Source organism: Macrotis lagotis, chromosome 4 (assembly GCF_037893015.1).
Source record: "Macrotis lagotis isolate mMagLag1 chromosome 4, bilby.v1.9.chrom.fasta, whole genome shotgun sequence".
NCBI lineage: Eukaryota > Metazoa > Chordata > Mammalia > Peramelemorphia > Peramelidae > Macrotis > Macrotis lagotis.
This window is the reverse complement of record NC_133661.1, coordinates 268601293-268624292: the sequence shown is the minus strand read 5'-3', so window position 1 is coordinate 268624292 and position 23000 is coordinate 268601293. Positions and strand designations below refer to the sequence as shown.

The following is a 23000-nucleotide window of genomic DNA, read 5'->3' as shown; positions in this document are numbered from 1 at the left end:
CTTCTTTGATTTCTCCTGGCATCATGAGTTCGTCATTTTGGCTGACCATTTGCCATCCCTTTACTAATGCCTAGTCCATCTTTGCTTCCTGTCTTCCAATTTTTTGATAACATCCTTTAATCTTGTTCTCCTTTAGAATTTTGTGTGATATCCTCCTTTAGTTCTTTGCAGGCAGTGGTATTTCAGATTTTGCTGACATACAACAGTACTTCTAAAATGTATTGAAAAGATTGAGAATTGAAGTAACATAACATAAACTGATGTGTTTATAGTCTAGATGATGATGATGATGATGATTAGGTTTTACAAGGCAATGGGGTTAAGTGGCTTGCCCAAGGCCACACAGCTAGGTAATTATTACATGTCTGAGGCTAGATTTGAACTCAGATACTCCTGACTCCAGGGCCAGTGCTCTATGTGCCACCCCTGTAGTCTAAATTATTACATAATTTTTATTTAAATTACATCCTGTATTGGTTTTTTGATGCTTTGCCAATTGTGATTATTTAATTATAAAACACTTTAGAAATAAAGTGTTCCTGATTTTAAAATTTTGAGTTTACTTTTTTAGACCATACATTTTCATAATATTTTTAAATTATCTTTGTTAAGATTCTTGATTGTACTAAGAGAAACAACTTAATAGTTTTCCTTAATTAAAACTCAGATTCCATGTTGGTTTCCATTGTTGGGATGGCATTATACACTGGATACATCTTCATGCCTCAACATATCTTGGCAATATTACACTACTTTGAAATTGTACAATGAATACAAGGTGCTCAAGAAGCAATGAACCAGAGACCCATTTGAAGGGGAGAAGCAGTCTCCTTTGGTGAAATGAGACTTCAACAGATTCCAGACATATGTTATGAATATAAAGACTAAATTCCATATTAGTAGGACAAGGAATTGATCCCAACTCCTGTGTTGTTTTCATTATTCAGATATTCTCTTATATAATAGTTTTGTCTATTTTGACATTGTGGTTGTTTGTACTCTAAATATCAGTATTTTCTTAATCTTTGGAACTGTTTCAATATTGTTCTGTGAAAGTTTTTCTTAAAGTAACACTGAGTACATTTTGATTGCCTTCTGTTTTTTAATCTGAGATCTTTTGCTTTGGCAGTTGTCTAGCACAAGAATCTACCTGGATATATTTATAATATTCACCATAATTTTGTAGAAATAACAATAAGATGAAGAGGGAATGTTTTAATTGAACATAAGAGACTTCTTTGTAAGTGTAAACGCAGAAGTAGTTTCAGCTATCTAGACCATGCTCATTATAAAACATTTATTTTACATTAGTGTTATTTTAAAATACAAAATAGAGAATAATAGTGAAAAAGCAAAGAAAATCTTTCTATAGGCCAATAAAGGAACACAGAAAAAGTTCTGAGATAAAATCCTTGGAAAAATAATTAACTTACTTAGCAATATTTTGGAATGCTGATTTCAAGTAGTTTTATTAAATAAAAAGTAAAAGATTTCTCTAAAGGGCATTACTAACATTTAATCCTGTAAAACTGAATTTCAAGATTGCGACTGGTACTGAAAAGAAAATGAGCATATTATTGTTCACATTGAATATTTAGGAAAACGACAATCCAAAGAACTTTACAAATTTGTTAAAATAGCATTTCACATTTTGTCTTGATTTAAAAATCTAAGATTCTGACCCTCATCTAGTATTTTCTTCTTTATTGATGGTTCAGGTAGTATTTGGAGTACCCTTAAAATTGCATACAAATAATATGAAGAGGGAATACTTAGTTGAACTTTGTAAGTTTTTGTATGCTCAGGAGTAGTTTTAGTTATCTAGATTCTGCTCATTATGAAATATTTATTTTGGATCATAGAATTTAAAGCTGGGAGGGACCTTACTCAGATATATAGACTACTTAGTTGACACTTAGTGTACACTAAAACTGAGCCCTAAAGAAGTTAAGTCTCAAAAACATTTCTGATCCCTCATTTTGAGTAGACCAGGAAATCTGAATTACAGTCAGAAAAACATAAGAAAGCAATCTTATACTGATACTAATATATCTTATACTGATACTAATTATATGGAAATGTAGAGTTGCTAAACCTCTTGAAGCCTATGTGTCTTCATCCCTAATATGACTAATTAGAATAATAATACTTTTACCCAGAGATCTTTGTATGTTTTAAGAATATGGAGAGAGTCTCTTAATAGTTCTTTGAATAGATTTAAGGGGATCCATGAACTTGAATGGGAAAAAAGAATTTTTCAAGAACTTCCAACTGAAATTTGACATTCCTTCAATTATGAATATAATAAACTAAACTTATTCTAAAAAGAGTATCCTACACTTCAGCAGACTGTCCAAGGGGTACATGACTCAAATAATTTTTTTAGTTAACTCTTTATTAGAGAGGCATTCTGACCTGGCAGAATGGAAGCTGGAGTCTGCATCAAGGAGAATCTAAGCTCAGTTTCTGCCTCTACACACTGGCTCTGTCCAGTTAAAAGGAACTAGACAAGGCCCCTCTAGTATCCCAGAAACTCTTTTAGACAGGGAAGATCCATGCACATGAACAACTCATGTAAAACATGTAGCTATTTGGGGTACTAAGAAATTAAGTGATTTGCCCATGGTTACAGAGCTTGGTCAGAGTCAGGTCTTGAACTGGGGTCTTTCTTGCTCCAAGACTGGCTCTCTATTACCATCCAACATTGCTTCTTGCTTGCTTTAATTTGGCTTGGTTTACTGGACTTCTAGTGATATATGTTTATATTAATTAAAATTGCATGCCAATAATACCAGGTGTTGCACTAAAGGTTTTTGAAATACAAAAGCATCTATTTGTACTCCATGCTTTTTAAAAATTATCTTACTGTGTAGGACAAGCCCACAAAGCACTTAACTACCACCTCTCTCATGCTCAGTATTAAGCAGGAATATTTAATTGAAGTTTATCTCTCTTCCTTTCAGCTATGTTCAGTACTATTCCTTAATATAATGTGGTACTTGCTGGCTACTGTAAATATCATTAAGCTTTTTGAATATTGACCCCTGTTCTGTTCCACCATTGGTTTGAATCTTGCTTTCATTGCCTTCACTTCTCTTTGTGGTCAGGAATACTTGGATGAAATCCCACCTATAACATAATACCTATAGATCTGTGACCATAAAAAATCATTTAATCTGTTGGTGCCCCAACCAATTTTCTGGGACTAAATTACATAATAGTTTTACATCTTAAAATGAAGTTACTTTTATGTGGATACTAAACAGCTCTGATTTTTATGTGAATCAAAATAATAGAGTGAGTTTAAGCAAATTTTCAAAATTTCAGGGGCAGCTAGGTGGTGAAATGGATAGAGCACCAACCCTGGAATCAAGAATACCTGAGTCCAAATCTGACCTCATAGACACTTATTTTATTTAGCTGTGTGACTTTAGACAAGTCACAACACCATTGCCTTGCAAAAAAATTTTCTTAAAATTTCAAAGACATTAATAAATTGAGTGCTTGCTGTTCAGTGACATAAATGCAAGAAAGCAAGTTTTCAAGGAGCATACATTCTGATGGGGAAAAGAACACAAATGGCATCTGGAAGAGGGGAAATTGTGTTACAAGCATTGCCTAAAAATGGCATGGAAGCCTCATCAGGGCAAAAATTCATACAATAAAACTAATTCATTCCAGGGGTGATGTGGGAAGAAATAGGGATAATGACTAGAGTCAGGGACTTTTTTCACAAGATGATAGGAAATTTCAAATAGCAACTGGTTCATTTCCTAGGGGCTTCTAAACATGTCCATGTCTTCCTTTTGAAAAGACCATCACTTGATTCTTCCATACCTGATGCTTTCTTGTTTTATATCTCTTCTGCCCTTTTTAGCTAAACTTCTCTAAAAGGTTATCTATAATAGTTGCCTCCATTTCCTCTCACTTTCTTCTTCCAATCTAATTTCCAGTGTTATCATTCCACCAAATCCACAAAATTCCACCAAATATTCTCTCCAAAGTTACCAATGACCTAGTTGCCTAATGCAGTGGTCTTTTCTTAATTGTCATTTTCCTTGGCTTCTTGATACCATTGCTCACTCTCTTCCCTTGATAGTCTATTTTCTCTAGGTTTTCAGGATCTTTCTCTCATGGATCTCCTACATATTTGACCATTTCTTCTGTCTTTGCTGGATCTTCTTCCAGGTCACACCCTCTAACCACAGGTATCCCTCAAAGTTTTGTTCTGCACCTTCTCCATTTATCCTACTTCACTTCATGATCTCATCACCTCCCATGGATTTAATGACCCTCTTTATGCTCATGATTGGTAACCCCCTTCTGTGTCGCAATCTCCTGGCTACTGCCTCTCAGGCATCTCAAACTGGATGTCCAGAAGACACCTTAAACTCAGTATATCTAAAACAATTGATATTTCTTCATCTCCTCTTTTCTCTTACTGTGGCAGGCAATGCCATCTTCCCTATCCCTCTGATGTGGAGTTATCCTTGATTTCCCACTTTCAGATAGCCAAACTGTTGCCAGAGCCTACCAATTTCACATTTGCAACATTTCTGTATGCCCCCCTTCTCTCTTCTGACAATACTACTGCTCTAGTGCACTCTTATCACCTCATGCCTGGATTATTGCATTGTAACCTGTGGGTGAATCTATCAAGGCAGTCCATTATCCATTCAGTCACTAAAATGAACTTTCTCCATAACCCTCCTCCCTCCTACCTTTCCAGCCTTCTTATTCCCACCTAGTGACCTTCCTTTAAGTACCAGTTAAGGTTCAACTATTGCAAGGAAGCCTTCCCTAATAACTCTTAATTCTGGTGCTTTCCCTTTTTATCTAAATTCTTTTTATACTGGGTAGCTTGCTTTGTACATATTTACATGTCATCTCCATTAGATTATACTCTCCTTTAAGGGCAGGAACTGTCTTTTGCCTTTTTGTATCCCCATCACTTAGCACAGTACCTCAAAAATACTAGGTGCTTAATATATGTTTATTGATTAATTGATAGTACTAATCTGTGAAAAAGAAATGACACAACATGACTAGTACAGTTGGTATGCAAAAAAAAATCTAAAAGTAGAAAAGGTATAATTGATGTTAAAAAATTCTATTAGAGAAGTAAAGATTAGGTTATTATGAATCCCACAAATTTGACAGATGTGTCAAACTTTGAGCACTCCATATTATTTTTGTATAGTAATGTGTACTTCATAAGTAAACAAATAATTCACCTTGCAATTCAGAAAACCTTTATTGAAAACTTAGTAATTGCAAAATATTCTACTAGGCTTCAGGAATACAAAAACTAATAATGACAATAGTTAACATATAGTGCTTTACACATATTATCTCATTTTGGTCCTCCCAACAATCCTACTCATACAGATAAGGAAACAGACTGAAAGTGATTTGAACAGGTCACAGGATTTGGGGCAGAATTGAAACAAGCCTTGGCTTCATGTACATCATGCTATCTACCAAGTCACCATTAGGTGCCTGTCCTTACAGAGATTGTAAATGATTTGTGGATTTTCATAGAAAGCCATTATTCTATAGTTGATGGTAAATTATGCCTTTGTTATATAGAGAAGAACTAAAGCATATATTTCAAAATACTTTACTAATTTAACTGAAACAGTGACAGGACTAGAACTAATCATAAATTGACCTTACTTGCCCAGACGCCTTCTCCTAGGGAAAAGTGATCTTCCTAAATAACCGACAATATCATAACCTCTCCCACATTTAGTGCTCAGCTACTCCAGTGGCTCTTTTTACTTCTGGATCAAATATATATTCCTCTGTTTGACTTCTAAAGCCCTTCATAACTTGGTCCCTATAAACTTTTCCAAAATTTATTTATCCCTTTCTCTTCATCACAAAACTACAGTCTGATGATGTTGGCTTCATTGCTATTCCTACCATGTGACTTTGTCTCACTGCATTTTCACTGACTGGCCCTTAGGCCTGGAACTCTCTCCTTCAGCTCCACCTTGAAATCTCAACTAAGGCCTTTGCTAACCTTTCTTCCCTTAATATTAGTACCTTCCCTGTGATTTATCTTTCTTTGTACATAATTTGAAAGTTGTCTCCCCAATTAGACTGAGTTCCTATAAATGCAGCTAAAGTTCTTTTGCCTTTCTTTGTATCCCCAGCTCTTAATGTAGGCCCTGGAACATAATTGTTTTCTCTTGTTAACATCTTCATTATGTGAGATAAACCTTTTTCTTGCAGGTAATAAAGGGTTTTATCACAGGCTTGCAATAAAATCTAATCCCACATTCCCAAAAAAGTGTTTATCAATAATCATCCATTCCATAACTTTGCATGTGCTGTTATTTTACCTGTTTAAACATTGTGAAAGTAAAATTTAGCTTCATTATTGCACCTGGAAGATAACAGTGCTCTTTTGGTTAGTATTTTAGCTGAGCCTTCAAGGAAACTAAGGAAATTTAGGAAGCCCAGTGTAAAAGCATGGGAAAGTTGGAAAGAGTTTATGATTTAGGGGAAATCTGACTTCTAGTTGAAACATGTTCATTTGGTGATACCTATAGGAGATCCAAAAGGCAGCAAGTGAGACAGGACTGGAACTCAGAAGAGAGACTGGGGCTAGATAGTTAGTGAACATTTATTGAGAGTCCACTATGTGCCAGGTGCTGTACTAAACCCTGGGAATACAAAGCACAACAAAAAACAGTTCCTGATATTAAAAGTTAGGCATTTTTAGAGTATTTTAAGTTTTGCAAAGTGCTTTATAAACCAAATATTTCATTTGATCCTGACATTCCTCAAATACTTTTGAACTTCCATTTTGAAATTTCTTCAAAAGATTATTAATAGCACATAAGAAAATCAATATCATTTTTGTAGTATTTGTAAATACACACTCTCCCTGGGTTAGATGCCCCAAAGAAGGAAGGAAAAAGGAATTAGAGACTAGAGTCTGGGAATTTGAGAAGACTTAACAAGAAAGAATTAGAAAGCAGAATAAAACAAAATCTCATCCAATATAACTTTGTAATCTCTAGATTTCCTTCTTACGTTATAGGGAACTGAGTTTCAATAGTACATTCCTAAGTCAATCAGAATTTATTAAGCACCTAGAATATTACAGGTGCTATGCTAAAATCTAGGGATACAATAATAAATAAAGGACAGTACCCTCAAGTTCACAATTTAAATTACAAACTGGGGGGGGGAATAAATAGGAAATAATTGAAGGCATTAAAATGAAGAGGAATTGGAAAAGGATTCCTACAAAAGATGAAGTTCTAGTTGAGACTTCCAAGAAGCCAATAGGAAGAGAAGAGAAAGAACATTCCAGGCATAAGGAACCAGCAGAGGAAATGCTCACATCTGAAAGATGACATGAAAGGAAGGAGTTCATGGAAAATGGCTTCCATTTTTTCTGAAAAATTGTCAACTGAGAATGCGAGTGGGGGAAGGGGCAGATAAGCCATGAGAGATGGTTTAGGAGAACCACTATAGAGGGTGGAAAAATGAGCTGATAAAGGATATATAGAAGTTTACCTAATGGTTGTGAGATCCCAGCTGAGGTTATATAGTACTCATTTGTAGTGGACCCATTTGTAATGATTGGAGTTTGGGCTAGTGACGAATGTGACATAAGATGGAAGGAACAGTCAGAAGGAAGGGACCTATTTCATTACTCCTTCAAAGAATGGAAAAAGTGCAACTTGAGATGTCTGTCAAACCTATTTAAACAAAATGCTTCTTAATCATCTCAGACAAGAAATGAAGAAAAAAAGCATGGATGACATCAGTAATCCCATATCACTCACTCACTCACCTTGGACCTGAACTACTTGGTCAATGACATTGAAGAGGTTAGGAATAACTTTTAGTTGTGATAGGCGTGACTGTTCAGCTCCCTGTGCTACTTTCCTCATGGACTAAACAGGATTATTGTGTGGGGAACAAGAAGTGTTTGTGCTTTCTTCAACCATCACTAAAGAAATCTATTACTCCATGACCTCCAGTATTATTTGTTTAACTATATGGGATAGTTCAAACACCAAGTATTCTCCTGTGTCCTGCACAAAATAACCTGCATAGAGGTTCCCAAAATGGTCTCAGTACAGATGTCAATTTCTAAGAGCTTGAACTTAGATGAAACTGAAGGGACCCTAATGAGTTGCACTCTCTGTAGTAACATTTGAATACTTGGTAGTTTAGCTCAAGGAAGAACCTCAGTGTCTGTTATTTTGACCTTCAGAATCTTCCTAAGACAATTTAAATGGAAAAGATTCAGTTTTCTGGCATGGAAATAGTAGACAGTCCAGTTTTCACAGGCATATAACAATGAGGTCAGCACAACAGCTCTGTAAACCTTCAGTTTGGTAGGCAGTCTAATACCTCTTCTCTCCCATACTTTCTTTCAGAGCCTCCCAAATACTGAGTTAGTTCTGGCAATGCAAGCATCAACCTCATTGTCAATGTGTAGCTCCTTGGAAAATATACTACTGGGGCAGCTAGGTGGTGCAGTGGATAGAGCACTGCCCTGGAGTCGGGAGGACCTGAGTTCAAATCTGGCCTCAGACACTTAATGATTACCTGCTGTGTGACCTTGAGCAAGTCACTTTACCCCATTGCCTTGCAAAGACCAAAAAGAAAAAAGAAAGTGAACTTATCCACTGCATTTAAATTTGCTATAATTGATGGTTACACATATGAATGGTGTGGTACTAGCTGATGGAGCACATGTATTTTCTTGGTGTTAATTGTTAGGCCAAAATTAGCACAAGCAGCAGAAAATCGAGCCATATTTTGAAGCTTCTCAACTTAAGAAGATCTATTGAGTGCACAATAATCTGCAAACAGAAAATCATGCACCAAACATTCCCACCACCTTGGTCTTGACTTTTCAAGTTGCAGTGCCAGTAGCTGACCTTGATGCTTTGTTCATCCTCCATGAAGATTTGAAAGCATGGCTTGAAAACATCATACTAAAAAAAATAAAGTCACTCCATTGGTGACTGGGAAATCATGAGAGTATCGTCGACTATCCAGAACTCTGGCATGCATGCCATCATGGAACTGACATACAATACTAATGAACTTCTCCAGGCAACCAAATTTTGATATAGTTTTCCATAAGCCTTCATAATTGACAGTGTCAAAGGTCTTGCTCAAATGTACATACTTTGTATACAGACCTCTGTTCTGCTCCTGGCATTTTTCCTAGATTAGTCAGGCAGCAAACATCTTATCAACTGTTCCTTGACCCTTTCTGAAGCCATGTTGGCTCTTAGGTAGGTGACCATCTTCCAGGTGAAGGATCAAGAAGAACTCTGGCAAGAATCTTATCATCAATGAATAAGAGAGAAAACACCCTTGTGATTGTCACAGGACAACCTATTTACCATTTTAGAGGTGGACAATGAAAGTATCCTTGAACTCATGCCATATAATCTGGAAAATTTTAGCTAGGTTTGTATGAGCAATAGATCTCTCAACCTTGTAAATCTCAACTGGAATAGAATCAGCACCAGGTGCTTTGCCACGTGTAAGGAGCCTAATGACAGTCAAAATCTCTTCAGCTAAAACTTCAGCTTGAGATGGATTGACTTCAATTTAAGGTAAACAGTCAATAGGTTCTGCATTGATTGATGATAAACACTTTGGAAGTGTTCAGCCCCTCTCTAGGATCATGTCCCTATCACTTAATCAATGTGGCGCTATCAGCATGGGGTAGTTGGATTGCACCATATGTCTTTGGCCCACAAATAGCCTTCAAGAAATCATAAAAGCACTTTGGATTGTTACTCTCTGCATAACTGAATTTCATTTGCCTTCTTACTGAGCCAAGAATCCTGTGTCTTTCTTAGCTTCATTTGTACTTCGATGGAATTAAATGCTGCCTTATTATAAATGGATGAACTACCCTGCTGGTAAACGCTGTGGAGTTTTCATTTTTCATTTAGCATCTTCTGTATTTCCCTATCATTTCCTTCAAACCAGACTTGATGTTTATGTATGTTCTAACCCAAATGAACAAATGCAGTATACACCAGATCTCTGAAAGCTTTTCTGCTCCACTGTTGTCAACTGTATATTGGCTCAACTTGCCCTCCAAGTTGGCAACAAAATATTTTCCTAGTACTTTTACTGGTATCTCCAAAGGCTGATCATCATTTATGTTTTTATCAACCCTGCGTTTTAGGAACTGTACACTCAAAGCTTCCTCCCAAAGAGAATATCATCGATCTTTGCCTCCATCCAACTATTTGCCTGGGTTGCAGCTGTCCTGATCTCTGTTTCTGTCAGACTATTCCTATATAATTAAAAACCCATAGCTAAAGCCTGAAGTTATCTGGGTGATCTATTAAGTATCTACTCCTGAATTAGAGTAGCTATAAGTTTTTGACATGTAGGTCCATATTAGGACCTACATACATCTAATTTATCAACCCCATTTCTTTTAGGAACTTAACCTCTTCCTTTGCAGTCCCTCATTGGTAAGCAAGATATAACAGCAATTTATCTTTTTTGGGATCAGGTATGTGTAATACCCCATACTATTTCCCTAAAAAGGGACAAAAGATAACTTCAATATGGGTTGGGTAATGATTTAACCAACATTATCATTAAAGACTTTTGAGAGCTTCCCTATAGATCTCTACTAGGGAGAGAAGATTCTCCTTAGTACCAAATGACCTCAACAACAAACTCCAATGACTTATTAGGTTCCTTAGGTTGCTACTTGACCTTTTCCAAGTTGCTGCATCATCATCATCATCATCATCATTTTTAAGGTTTACAAAACATTTAATATATGTTACTTGTTTCTCACAACATTGCAGTGAGATAGGTTCTATTATTATATCCAGTTTACAGATGTGGAAACTGAGGCTAAGGTTATTTTTTGTGTGTGATAGGATTTGAATTTAGCTTAGTGGTGATATTCCACTCATGCCCTGGTCCCTGGAGTAGAAGTTACCCTGAGATAAAGGAAATACCAGGAATTTTGTTACCACACTTCCCAAGTCTCTGTCTTACTCTAATTCTCCTGTCTTATAATTGTGATCTCAGTTCATTGCAGTGAAATCTCTGAGGCTGGAAACTGGTTGCCAGGTCAGTCCATCAGCAGCTGTTGTGTTCCCTGGTATTGGTCCCCATTGGCTTATTAGGGTTACATAGCTGCCCTTCAGCTTTTTTGCATTGTCAAAAACCAAGGACTCTGTCTGAATACTTTTAGTCTTTTTATGGTCATTGAACTTTGTTATAACAAAGAAAAATTATCCAGAAGAGCAAAAAGTTGAAAATTTAAACAAACAAAAGAAAGAAAAATATGAAGGAAGGTGGTTAACCTATATCAGATCTCAAACTGTATTATAAGGTGGTAATTCTATATAAAATGATAATTATCAAATCATCTGGTACTAGTTAAGAAATAATGGTAGCTCAGTGGAATAGATTAGATACCCAATACATTGTAGTAAATGACTATAGTAATCTAGCATTTATGAAATCCAAAGATTTTTCTGGGAAAACCTGAATGCTGTTTGGCAGAAACTAGGCAGAAAACCAAGGAGGTCAGAATGATTAGACATAAAGAGTGGTAAGGTGAACAAACAGGGGAGTATAAAAAAAATTCAACTCTCAGAGATCTGTGGATAAAGGAATAGTTGCATGAAATTAAAAAGGGGTTGCAGAAATAAAACCAATGCAATCAAAATTCCAAGAAAATTAGGGTAAAACATTTTAGTTTCTCTAATCAATTCCTTACTTTTCAAATAGATATTGAACTGATCCAAATTTATAAAACTTAAGAATTTCCCAGTTCCTAATTGGTCAAAGAAGATGAACAGGCAGTTTTTAGAAAAAGAAATCAAAGCTATCAATAGTCATGAAACAATGCTCTAAATCTCTAATAATGAAAATATGAAAATTAAAAATAACTCCCACCTATTAGATTTACTTAAATGACAGAAAAGGAAAAGGACAAATGCTGGATGAAATATGGGAAAATTGGAACACTAATGCATTGTAAATGTGACTTGGACCAACCCTTGTGGAGATTTGGAAATTTGGACCAATGTCCAAAGAATATAAAAATTACATAACTTTTGACCCAACAATACTACTACTACGTCTGTATCCCAAAAGAATAATAGGAAAAGGACCTTTATGTACAAAAATATTTATAGCATCAGGAAAGAATTTGAAATCAAGGGAAAGCCCATCAATTGGGAAATGGCTAAACAAATTGTAGGATATGATTTTGATGGGGAAAAAATGTGCTTTTGACAATCAAGATACTTTCAGAAAAACATGGGAAAACTTATATGAATTCGTGTCCTGAGGTAGAAGGTCTGTCACTCAGCTCCTAAGAAATTTACCAACTACAACAATAAAAATCTGCAGGATAGAAGAACTGAGATAGCAAGTTCTGAGCCTGATCAGTATTTAGCAAGGCTTACAACTGCCAATAAAATAGATCCAAAGCTCCTCAGTAGCCAAGGATGTACCTGACAGAGCAGCTTAAGAGTTCTTCATTCCATGCAACTTAGTGATTATAAATGTAAATATAGTGACATCTTTTAAAATATCCCTAAGTTGTTATGGAGATTTGCTATGTCATGGTAGCCAACAAGTCAAATCTATCATAATTCTTGGATTTCAGTTCTTAAGGTCATTTTGAGGACATCTTAAGGACATTTGTATTTATAATATTGGCATTTATTATTTCTTGGTTCATGAAAAATTGTGAACTTCAGATGTGTAATCCTAATTACCAGGTCATTTCTTGCTAGATATTCAGAAGGTACAATCCTTAAGGATGTGTTGCACAGCTTCTGTTTTTTTTTTCCTTTGTATAATCTTCCTTGATTGCTAAGTTTAGGATCTTTAAGAACAATTTTTCTGTAATATATAGTGGCAATGAACTGGTACTAAATTTCCCTTTGTATAAACCCTTTCATTTCCAATAATAAATCCATGTGACCTGACATTTCTTTAGCACTTCATTGCTGAAATATTGTTAGATAAGTTCATAGAGAGCACCTTCCTATTGTGCTTTTAAATTTTAAGTTATTTCATAGGCTCCACTACTCACCAGTTCTCACTCCCTATAACCAGTCTGTTGGCAAGGCAACATTTCCTCCACATGCCCCCTTCTTTCCTCTGATATTGCCACCATTCTGGTATAGGCCCTCATCACCTCACACCTGGATCATTGAAATGTTGCTGTCTATCCGTTATTTTTTTTGGAGTAGATCAATGACATCATGGGATGATGTCATGACTGGTGAGTGAATTAGATTTAAAGTGAGGCAGAGTTGCACAAAGTCAACAGCCACACTCCCCAATGTCATTGAAATTCAGTGGCAAGACCAAAAGCCAGGATGACTGATGATAATCTAGGATGCAGTGAATAATCTTGGAGTCTGATATCTCCATAGCTCCTGCTGAAGCTACCTTCATGACTTCTGGAAAACATTTGTTCTTGTTGAACTCAAATCACATGTTTGTCTCTAAAGAATTAAGACTCAAACCTCTGGAATCAAGCAATTACATTTATTAATGATTAACAGGCTAGCTTCCTCAAATGAGAAGAAGGCAATAGTTTTAAAAAGCTCAGCATGCGTTATTTTCAACAGGTAGTGGAGGAGTGGGCAAAAAGTTTCTAAGAGAGGGGGCCACATAGTATGGGTGAAACTGCATACAGAAAAGCCCACTTTAAGGGGTTTTAATGTATGATAATGATATTACAATTAGTTTGAATTCATCATAAGGTCATCCAAAGGACAGCAAAGAAGGGTAGTGTGCACACACTGCCTTAGGGAAAGTCCCTTCCATGATTTATGCTCTAAAGTTCCAGGTCCACATCCCTGTGGTACTGTTTTCTTATTGGCTGGCCTAAACAAGAGTTAAAGTGTGCTTGATCTTTTATTCTGTCAGGAGACAGGGATTTGGGGCTGGGGTATACTCATTCCATCATTCTCATCTACCCATTTCACTGTGGGAAGTCTTTATAATACTAGAGATAGACACCTCCCTAACTGACTGAAGGATTTGAGACCAGTCCATTATCCTTAACTTGGTTAAGCCAGTGTGCTGAGGCAGTTTATTAGTGTGTGTGTGTGTGTGTGTGTGTCTGTGCGCGTGCACGCTATAGGTTTTTTGGACAGGGGTGATAGTTGAGTGTCAGGTGGACACCAAAAATGTATAAGCAGCCCTGAAAAGGGCTCAGCAAGCCCTTCCACAGAGGTATTACCCTTCATTGAACATCTGGAACACACCATTATTGCAATAGTAGCCTGCTATTGGGGCTGTATACCTCAAGTCTCTTCCACTTCAATCCATCTTACATTAATTAACTAAAATTGTTTTCCTAAAATATAGATCACTATGTCACTCTCCTCACTAAACTCCAGTGTCTCCTTATCACCTCCAGTATTAACTATAAAACCTTCATTTGATATTTAGAACCCTTCATTATGTAGCCCATCTTATCTTTCCAGTCTTCTAATACCTGAAGCCTGTCCATCTACCACATACTCTTCAACTGGCTCTGGAAATTTTCTCTGACTGTCCTCCATGCCTGGAATGCTTTCCTTTCTCATCTCTTTCTTATGCCTTCTCAGTTTCCTTTAAATATCATCTAAAATGCCACTTTGAACAGGAAACATTTTCCAATATCTATTCATTATAGTGCCTTCCTTCTGTTGATTATTATCTACTTCTCTTCTCACTTCTTTGTACAAAGTTCTTTGTATGTTGTTTTCCCAATTAAATTATGAGATTTGGGGGGATGGAGAGATTGTCTTTTGCCATTTTTTGTATCCAGAGCACAGCAATAAACATCATTACATGCTTATTAACTGACTGACTGACAATCAAACCAAGCTAGTTTTTCCTCAAAGGTGTTAAAATCATCCCCAAGATTTAGGTGTGACATGATTAACATGAAGGAGAACTATACATTTTCTTCAAACTTAATGAAGTCTTAATACTTTCCAAAAGCAGTATTGTAATGTGGGGCCCTAATAAATGAGCGTCCCTCCCCAACATTCAGATCTGCTCTGTGTGTCCTTCCTACAATCAGGAATTCTACCTATGACTTAGTTACTGGCTCTGTTGCCTCTGCTTTTGCCCAAGGCCTTTTTGTCTTCTGTTTGCTCTTTTTCAGTGTCCACTGCTCCAGATCTGCTTAAGGCCATCCTTGACCTGAAATCCAACATTTCTGGATGTGAACCCCAACATTATGCATAAGAAATAAAGCAATTAGCTATAAGGGTCTGCATAGAGACTTAATTACCTATTATTGGCACCTGAGTTCTTCTTTGATAGCCAAAAGTCCTCCTTAGCAAACACATTTTATAATTTAATTATAAGTTCTAACTGCCCCTTGATTGCACCAAGTTATGACATCCAGAATTCACCGTTAGATTTAATCACCTAAAAACACTTTTATTTCTTTTTTTTCCTTCTTCTCTCCCTATTTAAATGAGAAGGTCAGATCCCTCTTTGCTAGAGTCCCAATTCTCAGTCCACTGTGCCATCACAGTGCCCAATAAAAATGCCTACTTGCTTGGGAGACAGCCCACATCTAGTGAATTCTTTCACATTCTGTACTGAAATCCAGCATTTCTGGATGTGAACCCCAACATTATGCATAAGAAATAAAGCAATTAGAGATGTCTACACAGGCTAAAACATAAAAAACAAAATAAAAACTAAGGAGATAACCTGATGAACTACAAGAAAAAAGGTTAATCCCTAACAGGCTCACTCACCATTGCTACCCCATTGTCTCCTATTGCTCTAATAGGGTGATATAAAAGGAATCAAAGACTTGTGTTTTGGATTCACTCAGCAATTCCACTATTCTGAGACAAGTAATAGAAATCAACTGTACTCCAACTTATGACACCTGCATTTCACAAAAGACATAGAGGTATAGGAAGGTGAAGGCATGTTGTACCTGGGGTGCCAGCATACTCATTGTACTTGCAGTAATAATCAGACAAATAATTTAAAAAAGAAGGAACTGAGGCAGATCACCAGCATGTGAGAATGGAGGAAAGAGACACACCTGGATTGATGAATAAAATGAAGCTGTGATCCAACTGGGACCGGTTCTGTCCCCTCTGAAGTCCCATGGACTCTTGCCAGTTGATAATAAAATCCCCAGCTTGAGCTGAGGCTGAGATAGCCTTTTAGGTACAGCCCCTGGGAAATCTAAGGGGAAAAACAAAAGAAATGTTAAAGTGAGTGATAGGGAAATATAAAGGGGAAAGGACATTTCCAAAGATCTCAGAAGGAAATAAAATAGTCAAATAAAAACCTTGAGCCTAAGTAGTCTATCAACAGGGAAAATAAACAAGTTTAAATCTTAATGGGGAAGGTGACCCTGTAGATTTATAAAAGTATAAAATCGCACAGCATGTTCCTAAATGGTTCAAGATAGAAATAAGAATTACAAGAGAAGAATTTATGGCTTGCACAGCAAAATAATTGGCAGCACAGAGAAACTTGAAATGCTGGTGGAAAATCACTTAAAAAAAAAAACAAAGGAACTGCTTAGAAATATAAATAAGTAGGGGCAGCTAGGTGGTGTAGTGGATAAAGCACCAGCCTTGGAGTCAGGAGTACCTGGGTTCAAATCTGGTCTCAGACACTTAATAATTACCTAGCTGTGTGGCCTTGGGCAAGCCACTTAACCCCATTTGCCTTGCAAAAACCTTAAAAAAAAAGAAATATAAATAAGTAGAAGTAAAAGACAATATGAAGAAGCAAAAAAATTCTAATATATATGAGAAATATAGAATTAGAAGTAATATTTCTAGAAATAATATTTTCTAATATTATTACATTAGGACACATGATTCTATACAAGTAATGCATAAACTGTCAATCAAAGAATTCAGACAGTCATGGAAGGGGCTTGTGGGGGAGGAGGGAGAGGATATGATAGTGTGAAACATGATCTAAACACCAAGATACATAGTAATTACATTTAACAATTGCCACAACAAACAACAAATTCTGCAAGTGATGAGGGGGAAGACTTTAAACAGAAAGAAAAGGAAATTCAAATAAAGTAAAACTAATCTAAATCAGATACCAAAAAAGGAATAAAATATGGTTTAAAGAGCAAAGGTACTCAAGATATAATACAAAGTGATATGCCTTACAAATCAAAGCCTAATTACTGATGTAAAAATATGGATCCTCAATAAAAAAAATAAAATCTTAAATATCTCCCTAAGTATTTGAAGTATTCTGATACCAAAAAAAGTCAAGTAGATCATTTGTCTTGACAAAAGAAATATGAACTCAAAATGATGCCAGAGAATATACAATAAATAAATTACCCCAGGAAAAAGAAAGAAAGCTTTAGGGTGAAAATCTACTATAATAATTGTATAACTGAGAGTTTTACAGAGAAAACTCATTAAGAGATATGGAAAAGTCTAACTTAAATGATGGAGGAACAGATCTGAAATACAATGTCTCACATCTACAAGTGAATCAATGTTGTTCATTGTTATTTGTGAGACTAAATTGCAAAATGGGAGGACTAAAAAAAAGGGGAAGAAATAGGTAGAGGGAAATGTATGATATACTCTAATCAAAACAGCAGTAAATAAGGGACCTTAAAATGTGTATAATCTAGGACAGTTAGGTGGCGCAGAGAATAGAATCAGTAGGACCCGAGTTCAGACACTTAATTACTTAACTGTAATAATTAGAGACTTATACCTCTGAAACTGTGTTGTTCCTCTATGATAGCCTTGTTGGGGTTAAATAAAACTTTGAATTTGAGCTAAGCCTGAGAAGAGGTCTTTGGACATAGAAGTGTTGTTATGAGATAATGTCTCCCTAGTCCTTCAACCTTGCTTGCTGCCTGGAAACAGGCATGAGAAGGATACCTCCCTATCTTCAGAGCCTCAAGAATAGTCCTTTCTCCTGGGAATAGTTTTCTCTCTCTGGTCTATAGAGACTCCCATAGGTCATACTTGGACAATTAGGTCATGCCTTCATCCCTTTCCCCTGGGAATTTAGCAAATCAAAAACTCCAACACTTAGACATCTGGGAGTTTGGGGGGTAAGTCCTGAATCACTTATTTAAACTTACCCTGCTCTCCCTAAGGCAGGTAATTAGTGTGATCTGTATTAATTGTCTCCTATTGCTCCTGAGCAAATTCATAGAATATCTTGACTTAAAAGGGATCCTTTCTACTTGTAAGATGTCCTGCTAACAATATTAAATATACTTTAAAAGTAGAAAAAAACCCATGCCAACGTATTCTAGCAAAAAATATATTCTTTTTTAGTTTTTGCATCATAGTCAATGGTACCAATATCACACCAATCTTCTTCAAATCCTATTTTTATGATGGGATCATAGAGCTAGACAGAACTTTAGAGGACAATTCCATTGTTTTATTTATTAGGAAACAGACCCATACTGTTTGAGTAACTTTCTCAAGTTAGAAAGTCAGTGGCAGAGCTGGGATCATATCCCAGTCCACTGAACTTGATAAATCCAAATTTTTCTCTCTGGTCTATGAAACCTTCCACTGATTCATCTTTTTTAAAAATTATGTCAACATTGTATTTGTTTTCAAATTATATATGATAGTAGTTTCTACCAATCATTTTTGGTAGAGTTTTGAATTTTACAACTCCTTTCTCCTTTCCTTCCCTTCCCCCTCCCCCCAACAGAAGACAATCTGATTTAGTCTTTACATTTGTTTCTATGATATGTGTAGATCAAAATTGAATGCGCTGAAAGAAAAAACATTCATAAAGAAGGAATATTAGAGATAGAAAAATTAAATGATATATAAAACAACTTTTTTAAAAAAAATTGTAGATAATAATCTTTGGTCATTTAAACGTCACAGTTCCTTCTCTGGATGAAGATGATATTTTCTATCACAGATCCCCTAAAATTATCCCTGATTATTGCACTAATGGAGTAAACATGTCCATTAAAGTTGAGTATCACCCCATGTTATTGTTAAGGTGTATAATGTTCTTCTGGTTCTGCTCATCTTGCTCAGCATCAGGACATGCAAATCTTTCCAGGCTTTTCTGAAATCCCATCCCTCCTGATTTCTAACAGAACAATAGTGTTCCATAGCATACATATGCCACAGTTTGTTTAACTATTCCCTAATTGATGGACATCCCCTCGATTTCCAATTCTTTGCCACTACAAACAGCTGCTATGAATATTTTTGTACATGTGTGAGGTTTTTACCCTTTTTAATGACCTCCTCAGGGTATAGACCCAGTAGTGGTGTTTTGGGTATGCACATTTTATTGCCCTTTGGGCATAATTCCAAATTGCTCTCCAGAAAAGTCAGATGAGTTCACAGCTCCACCAACAATACATTAGTGGCCCAGATTACCCTCATCACCTCCTGAAAAGTCCTTTGACTTTTCCTTTGGGGCAGCCAGGTCCTACCTTAGTTCCAAGGTCTTTGTTGCGCAGCTGTACATGACCCGTATGTTTAATAATGAGAGTTCAACCAGGAGAGATGCATAACAGGTTTTATTAACAGGACACTACATCTCTACATCTCTAATCTAGTCCCCCTGTTATCAGCATTCCTCGTCTCCAGGCACTGTGAAAGAGTAATGGGCATGCCACAAAAGGTGTGTATCCTGTCTTAAACAGGATGAGGATGAAAGGCAGAGAGATAAGGGCCAAAGCTCCTTCCTGAGACACTTAAACAAGGTAAGAATGAAAAGCTCCTTCCTGAGAATCTTCAACAAGATAAGGATGAAAGGCAAAGAACAAACAGAGAGAAGGGCCAGAGCTCCTTCCTGAGTTCAGAGCACTCTGATATGGACATTCCTGTTGTCCCTGGTCTCATGACTCTCAGGATGAACTCCTCATGGCCACATACTCTGTCTGTTAACCCCTTACAATTCCTCTTTCTTGTTTAACAGCGAAGCACCCTATAGATTCCTAGAAAAGGATTGTCTCAGAGGATCGACAAAAACATCAGTCAAAACCCTTCTTATGCATGAGATGAGGACTTGCATCACAAGGGGCACACACAAGCAAAATAATAAAAGTCCAATACCCAGCAATATATAAGGTAACAATACATGCAATAGACCACCAGATTGAGTATGAAAGAACTGAATCAGCTTATCTGAAACCTGATTAGGTCATAAATCAGAATCTGCTGCCTGGTCAATATAATCAGCTATTTGGGCTAATTTTGACAATTGTAATGTAACATTTTCCATACTCAATCCATGTAGCTGGGCTCTAATAACATTCCATTCTACTTGAGATTCATTATATCGCACTTTGGTCAAACAATATTGATTATATCTATAATCACATAGTAACCTTTGTTGTAATTCCAAATATTGTACTTCTTCTCCCAAAAACATAGTGGCTTACTGCAATTAATATAATGCTTTATAAAATTGCTCATCTACCTGAGGTTGGTGTTTAAATCCCACTGAAACATTCTGCATTAATTCTTGTAATCCCTGTGCTTCAACTATTTGGTTCTGAGTGTTAGATATTGATATGGCAAGGGCTGTAGAGGCCAATGGCTTCTACCAGTAATGTAATGCCCAAAATAACACAAGAAATACATCTTCTGTTTATCTGTTGAAAGGATAATATTTTCTCATTAATTGTCTCAAAAATATGATCACTACGTGTTCTATACCAATTTTTTGTTTTTACAATAGTAAATGTATAATGTGGTCATGTTACTATGAAAACTTTTCTACCTATAGCAAATTTAAGGCCTATGCAGGTTCTTACTAAACAATTTATACAGGTTAAATTAAATAACCCACCAGAATATTTAGTTAATGTAATATTAGATTTTCCTTCTACTAAAAATGCATGTCCCTCACTCAAGCATACCCTAGCACTAATAGTGATATTACTAGTTATAGTATTCCTTATATCAATATTAACCAATTCAGGCATTCCTTGCACGGTATGTCCCCCAACCGATGCAACAAGTTTTTCTATCCCTTTAACCTCTATTCCAGATCCATGTATATATTGTAGTCAAGGATAATTTACTGCTCCTGTATCTTGCATGTCTCTTGTGGTATTATGACAAGATATTAAATATTCTGTATAATTCATAAAGTCTAAAGGTACTTTGATGCACTGATGAGTATGATAATATTTAAAGGGCATGAAACCAGGATAATGATACATAAGTGAATAGCATTACAAGAAGACCTTAACCTGTTCCCTTGATATTGTTTAGTTTCATTCAAAGGTATCTTAGTAACATTTAATCTCCATGTATATAAATGATATTTCCAGGTGTCAATTTGTATAGAATTCTATTTGTTTTTACAGCAATATCCCTCAAATACATCCTTCCATCCACAATCTGAGTACACCATCTATCAGCAGGTACAATGTTTTTAGTGTAATTCCATTCAGTGCTCAACCAGATTCCTCCCATTTGTTTCTGGAAGCACACAGGAAATCCTTTAATCAATCCCATGAAAGTCATTGTTTTGTTAAAGTTCTGTATGGATTCATTACTTGTTATTGCTTCAACACCCCCTTCGTTGTACATGCAAGAAAGATTTCCATGTAAAATAAATTCTAGCATAGTATCTATCCAGGATAGTACTTTCAACCACAGTAGAGATGAAATGAAAAAGCCCATCAATGATAAGTCATATCAGCCTTTTCTACAGTTAACAAGTACCTCATCATAAATATTCTTATGAGTATCTTTAATTGTCTTTTTATGAGCATGATTCTTTCTTCCTCTCTTGCCTCGCCTTCTCTTTCGTTGATTCTTCCTCAGTTTCCACATTTCTTGTTCCTTTTGCAGGAACCCATTTGACTCAATGATCTGTGGAAACACAAAGAAAACCTGGATCCCATATAATACTCTATAAGGTCCAGACCATGAGCCATCGAGCTCCAATACCATAGATTTATTTTCAGAATTATTTTTAAAGTATTTTCTTTCCAATTGTTTCTTAATTTGTATAAAATGTCTCATGGCTGGAGACAAATCGTCCAATTTAGAAATTTGTAAAAAATTATACGTATATATTGCTTTGTCTAGAATTCCTTGTGATAGACATCCTCTTCCCCTTTCTTGTTTAGCGAAGATCACCTTAATAGTTCTGTTAGCACATTCCACTATAGCCTGACCTGTAGAACTGTAAGGAATTCCAGTGACAAGCTTTATTCCCTAAAACTTTTAAAATACAAAGAATTCTTAAGACCAATTGTTACTAAAAAAATCCCTTCTTATGACTACAAGATTTTCTTCATACTTCTCTTAAATTCCAAAAGTCATATTCGAATTAGTTTTAAATCATTTTTCTTTCTAAAAGCCTAAAAAGTTTGCAAATTCTTCTTATCTTCATCAGTGCAATTCTAACTTCTCAATGCTCTCACTTATAAAAACATTCTATCCTCACTGACCAACATTTCTTAATATTAGAGCATTCTATGTTCTGGGAATGAGAGATTCCCCACAATTTGAGATATCAAAGTGATATGTACTAATTCTTTACCTTTACTGTTTATCATTACTCACTCCATATTCTTCCCAAATACATGATCCACATTCCAATCACTGTAAAATATTAACTTCCTCTTGTTTAGTTATTCTAAAGCTAACTCACAAGTCTGTCCTGACTCCCATGACTCTGGAGGGGCCATAAAACATCAGAATCCAAATTCAAACATATTCTTTACAAACCCCTTAATTCAATTCAATCTTTAGATTAGCACATTATAGGATCAATAATAACATAATAAAATTAACATTCACCTAGCAATTGCTTTCGTATCAAACTTTTCATTTTATAGGGTTTATCATTTTTCTAATCAATTCATTGCCAAACATTGGAAAAAGTACCAATTTAATGTAATTTTAAATCATATAAACACATATCTCCCTATAGACTTACAGTTCTATACTTTCTTTTCTTATAATGATTTGTACACCATTTTCCAAAGTTCCCAAAATCCATCCTTTGTATACAAAGTC

The 23000-nt window shown here is 35.8% G+C and overlaps 1 protein-coding gene across 1 annotated transcript in view; it reads left to right on the top strand.

Moving 5' to 3' along the window:
• Window positions 1-22271, top strand: part of LOC141522499 (serine palmitoyltransferase small subunit A) — a 29708-nt gene extending 7437 nt beyond the window's left edge. The window contains exon 2 of the mRNA XM_074235986.1: window positions 668-22271. Within this exon, the coding sequence (XP_074092087.1) occupies window positions 668-771 (104 nt within the window). The 3' untranslated portion in view covers window positions 772-22271. The remainder of the gene's footprint in view (window positions 1-667) is intronic.
• Window positions 22272-23000: the final 729 nt, after the last annotated feature.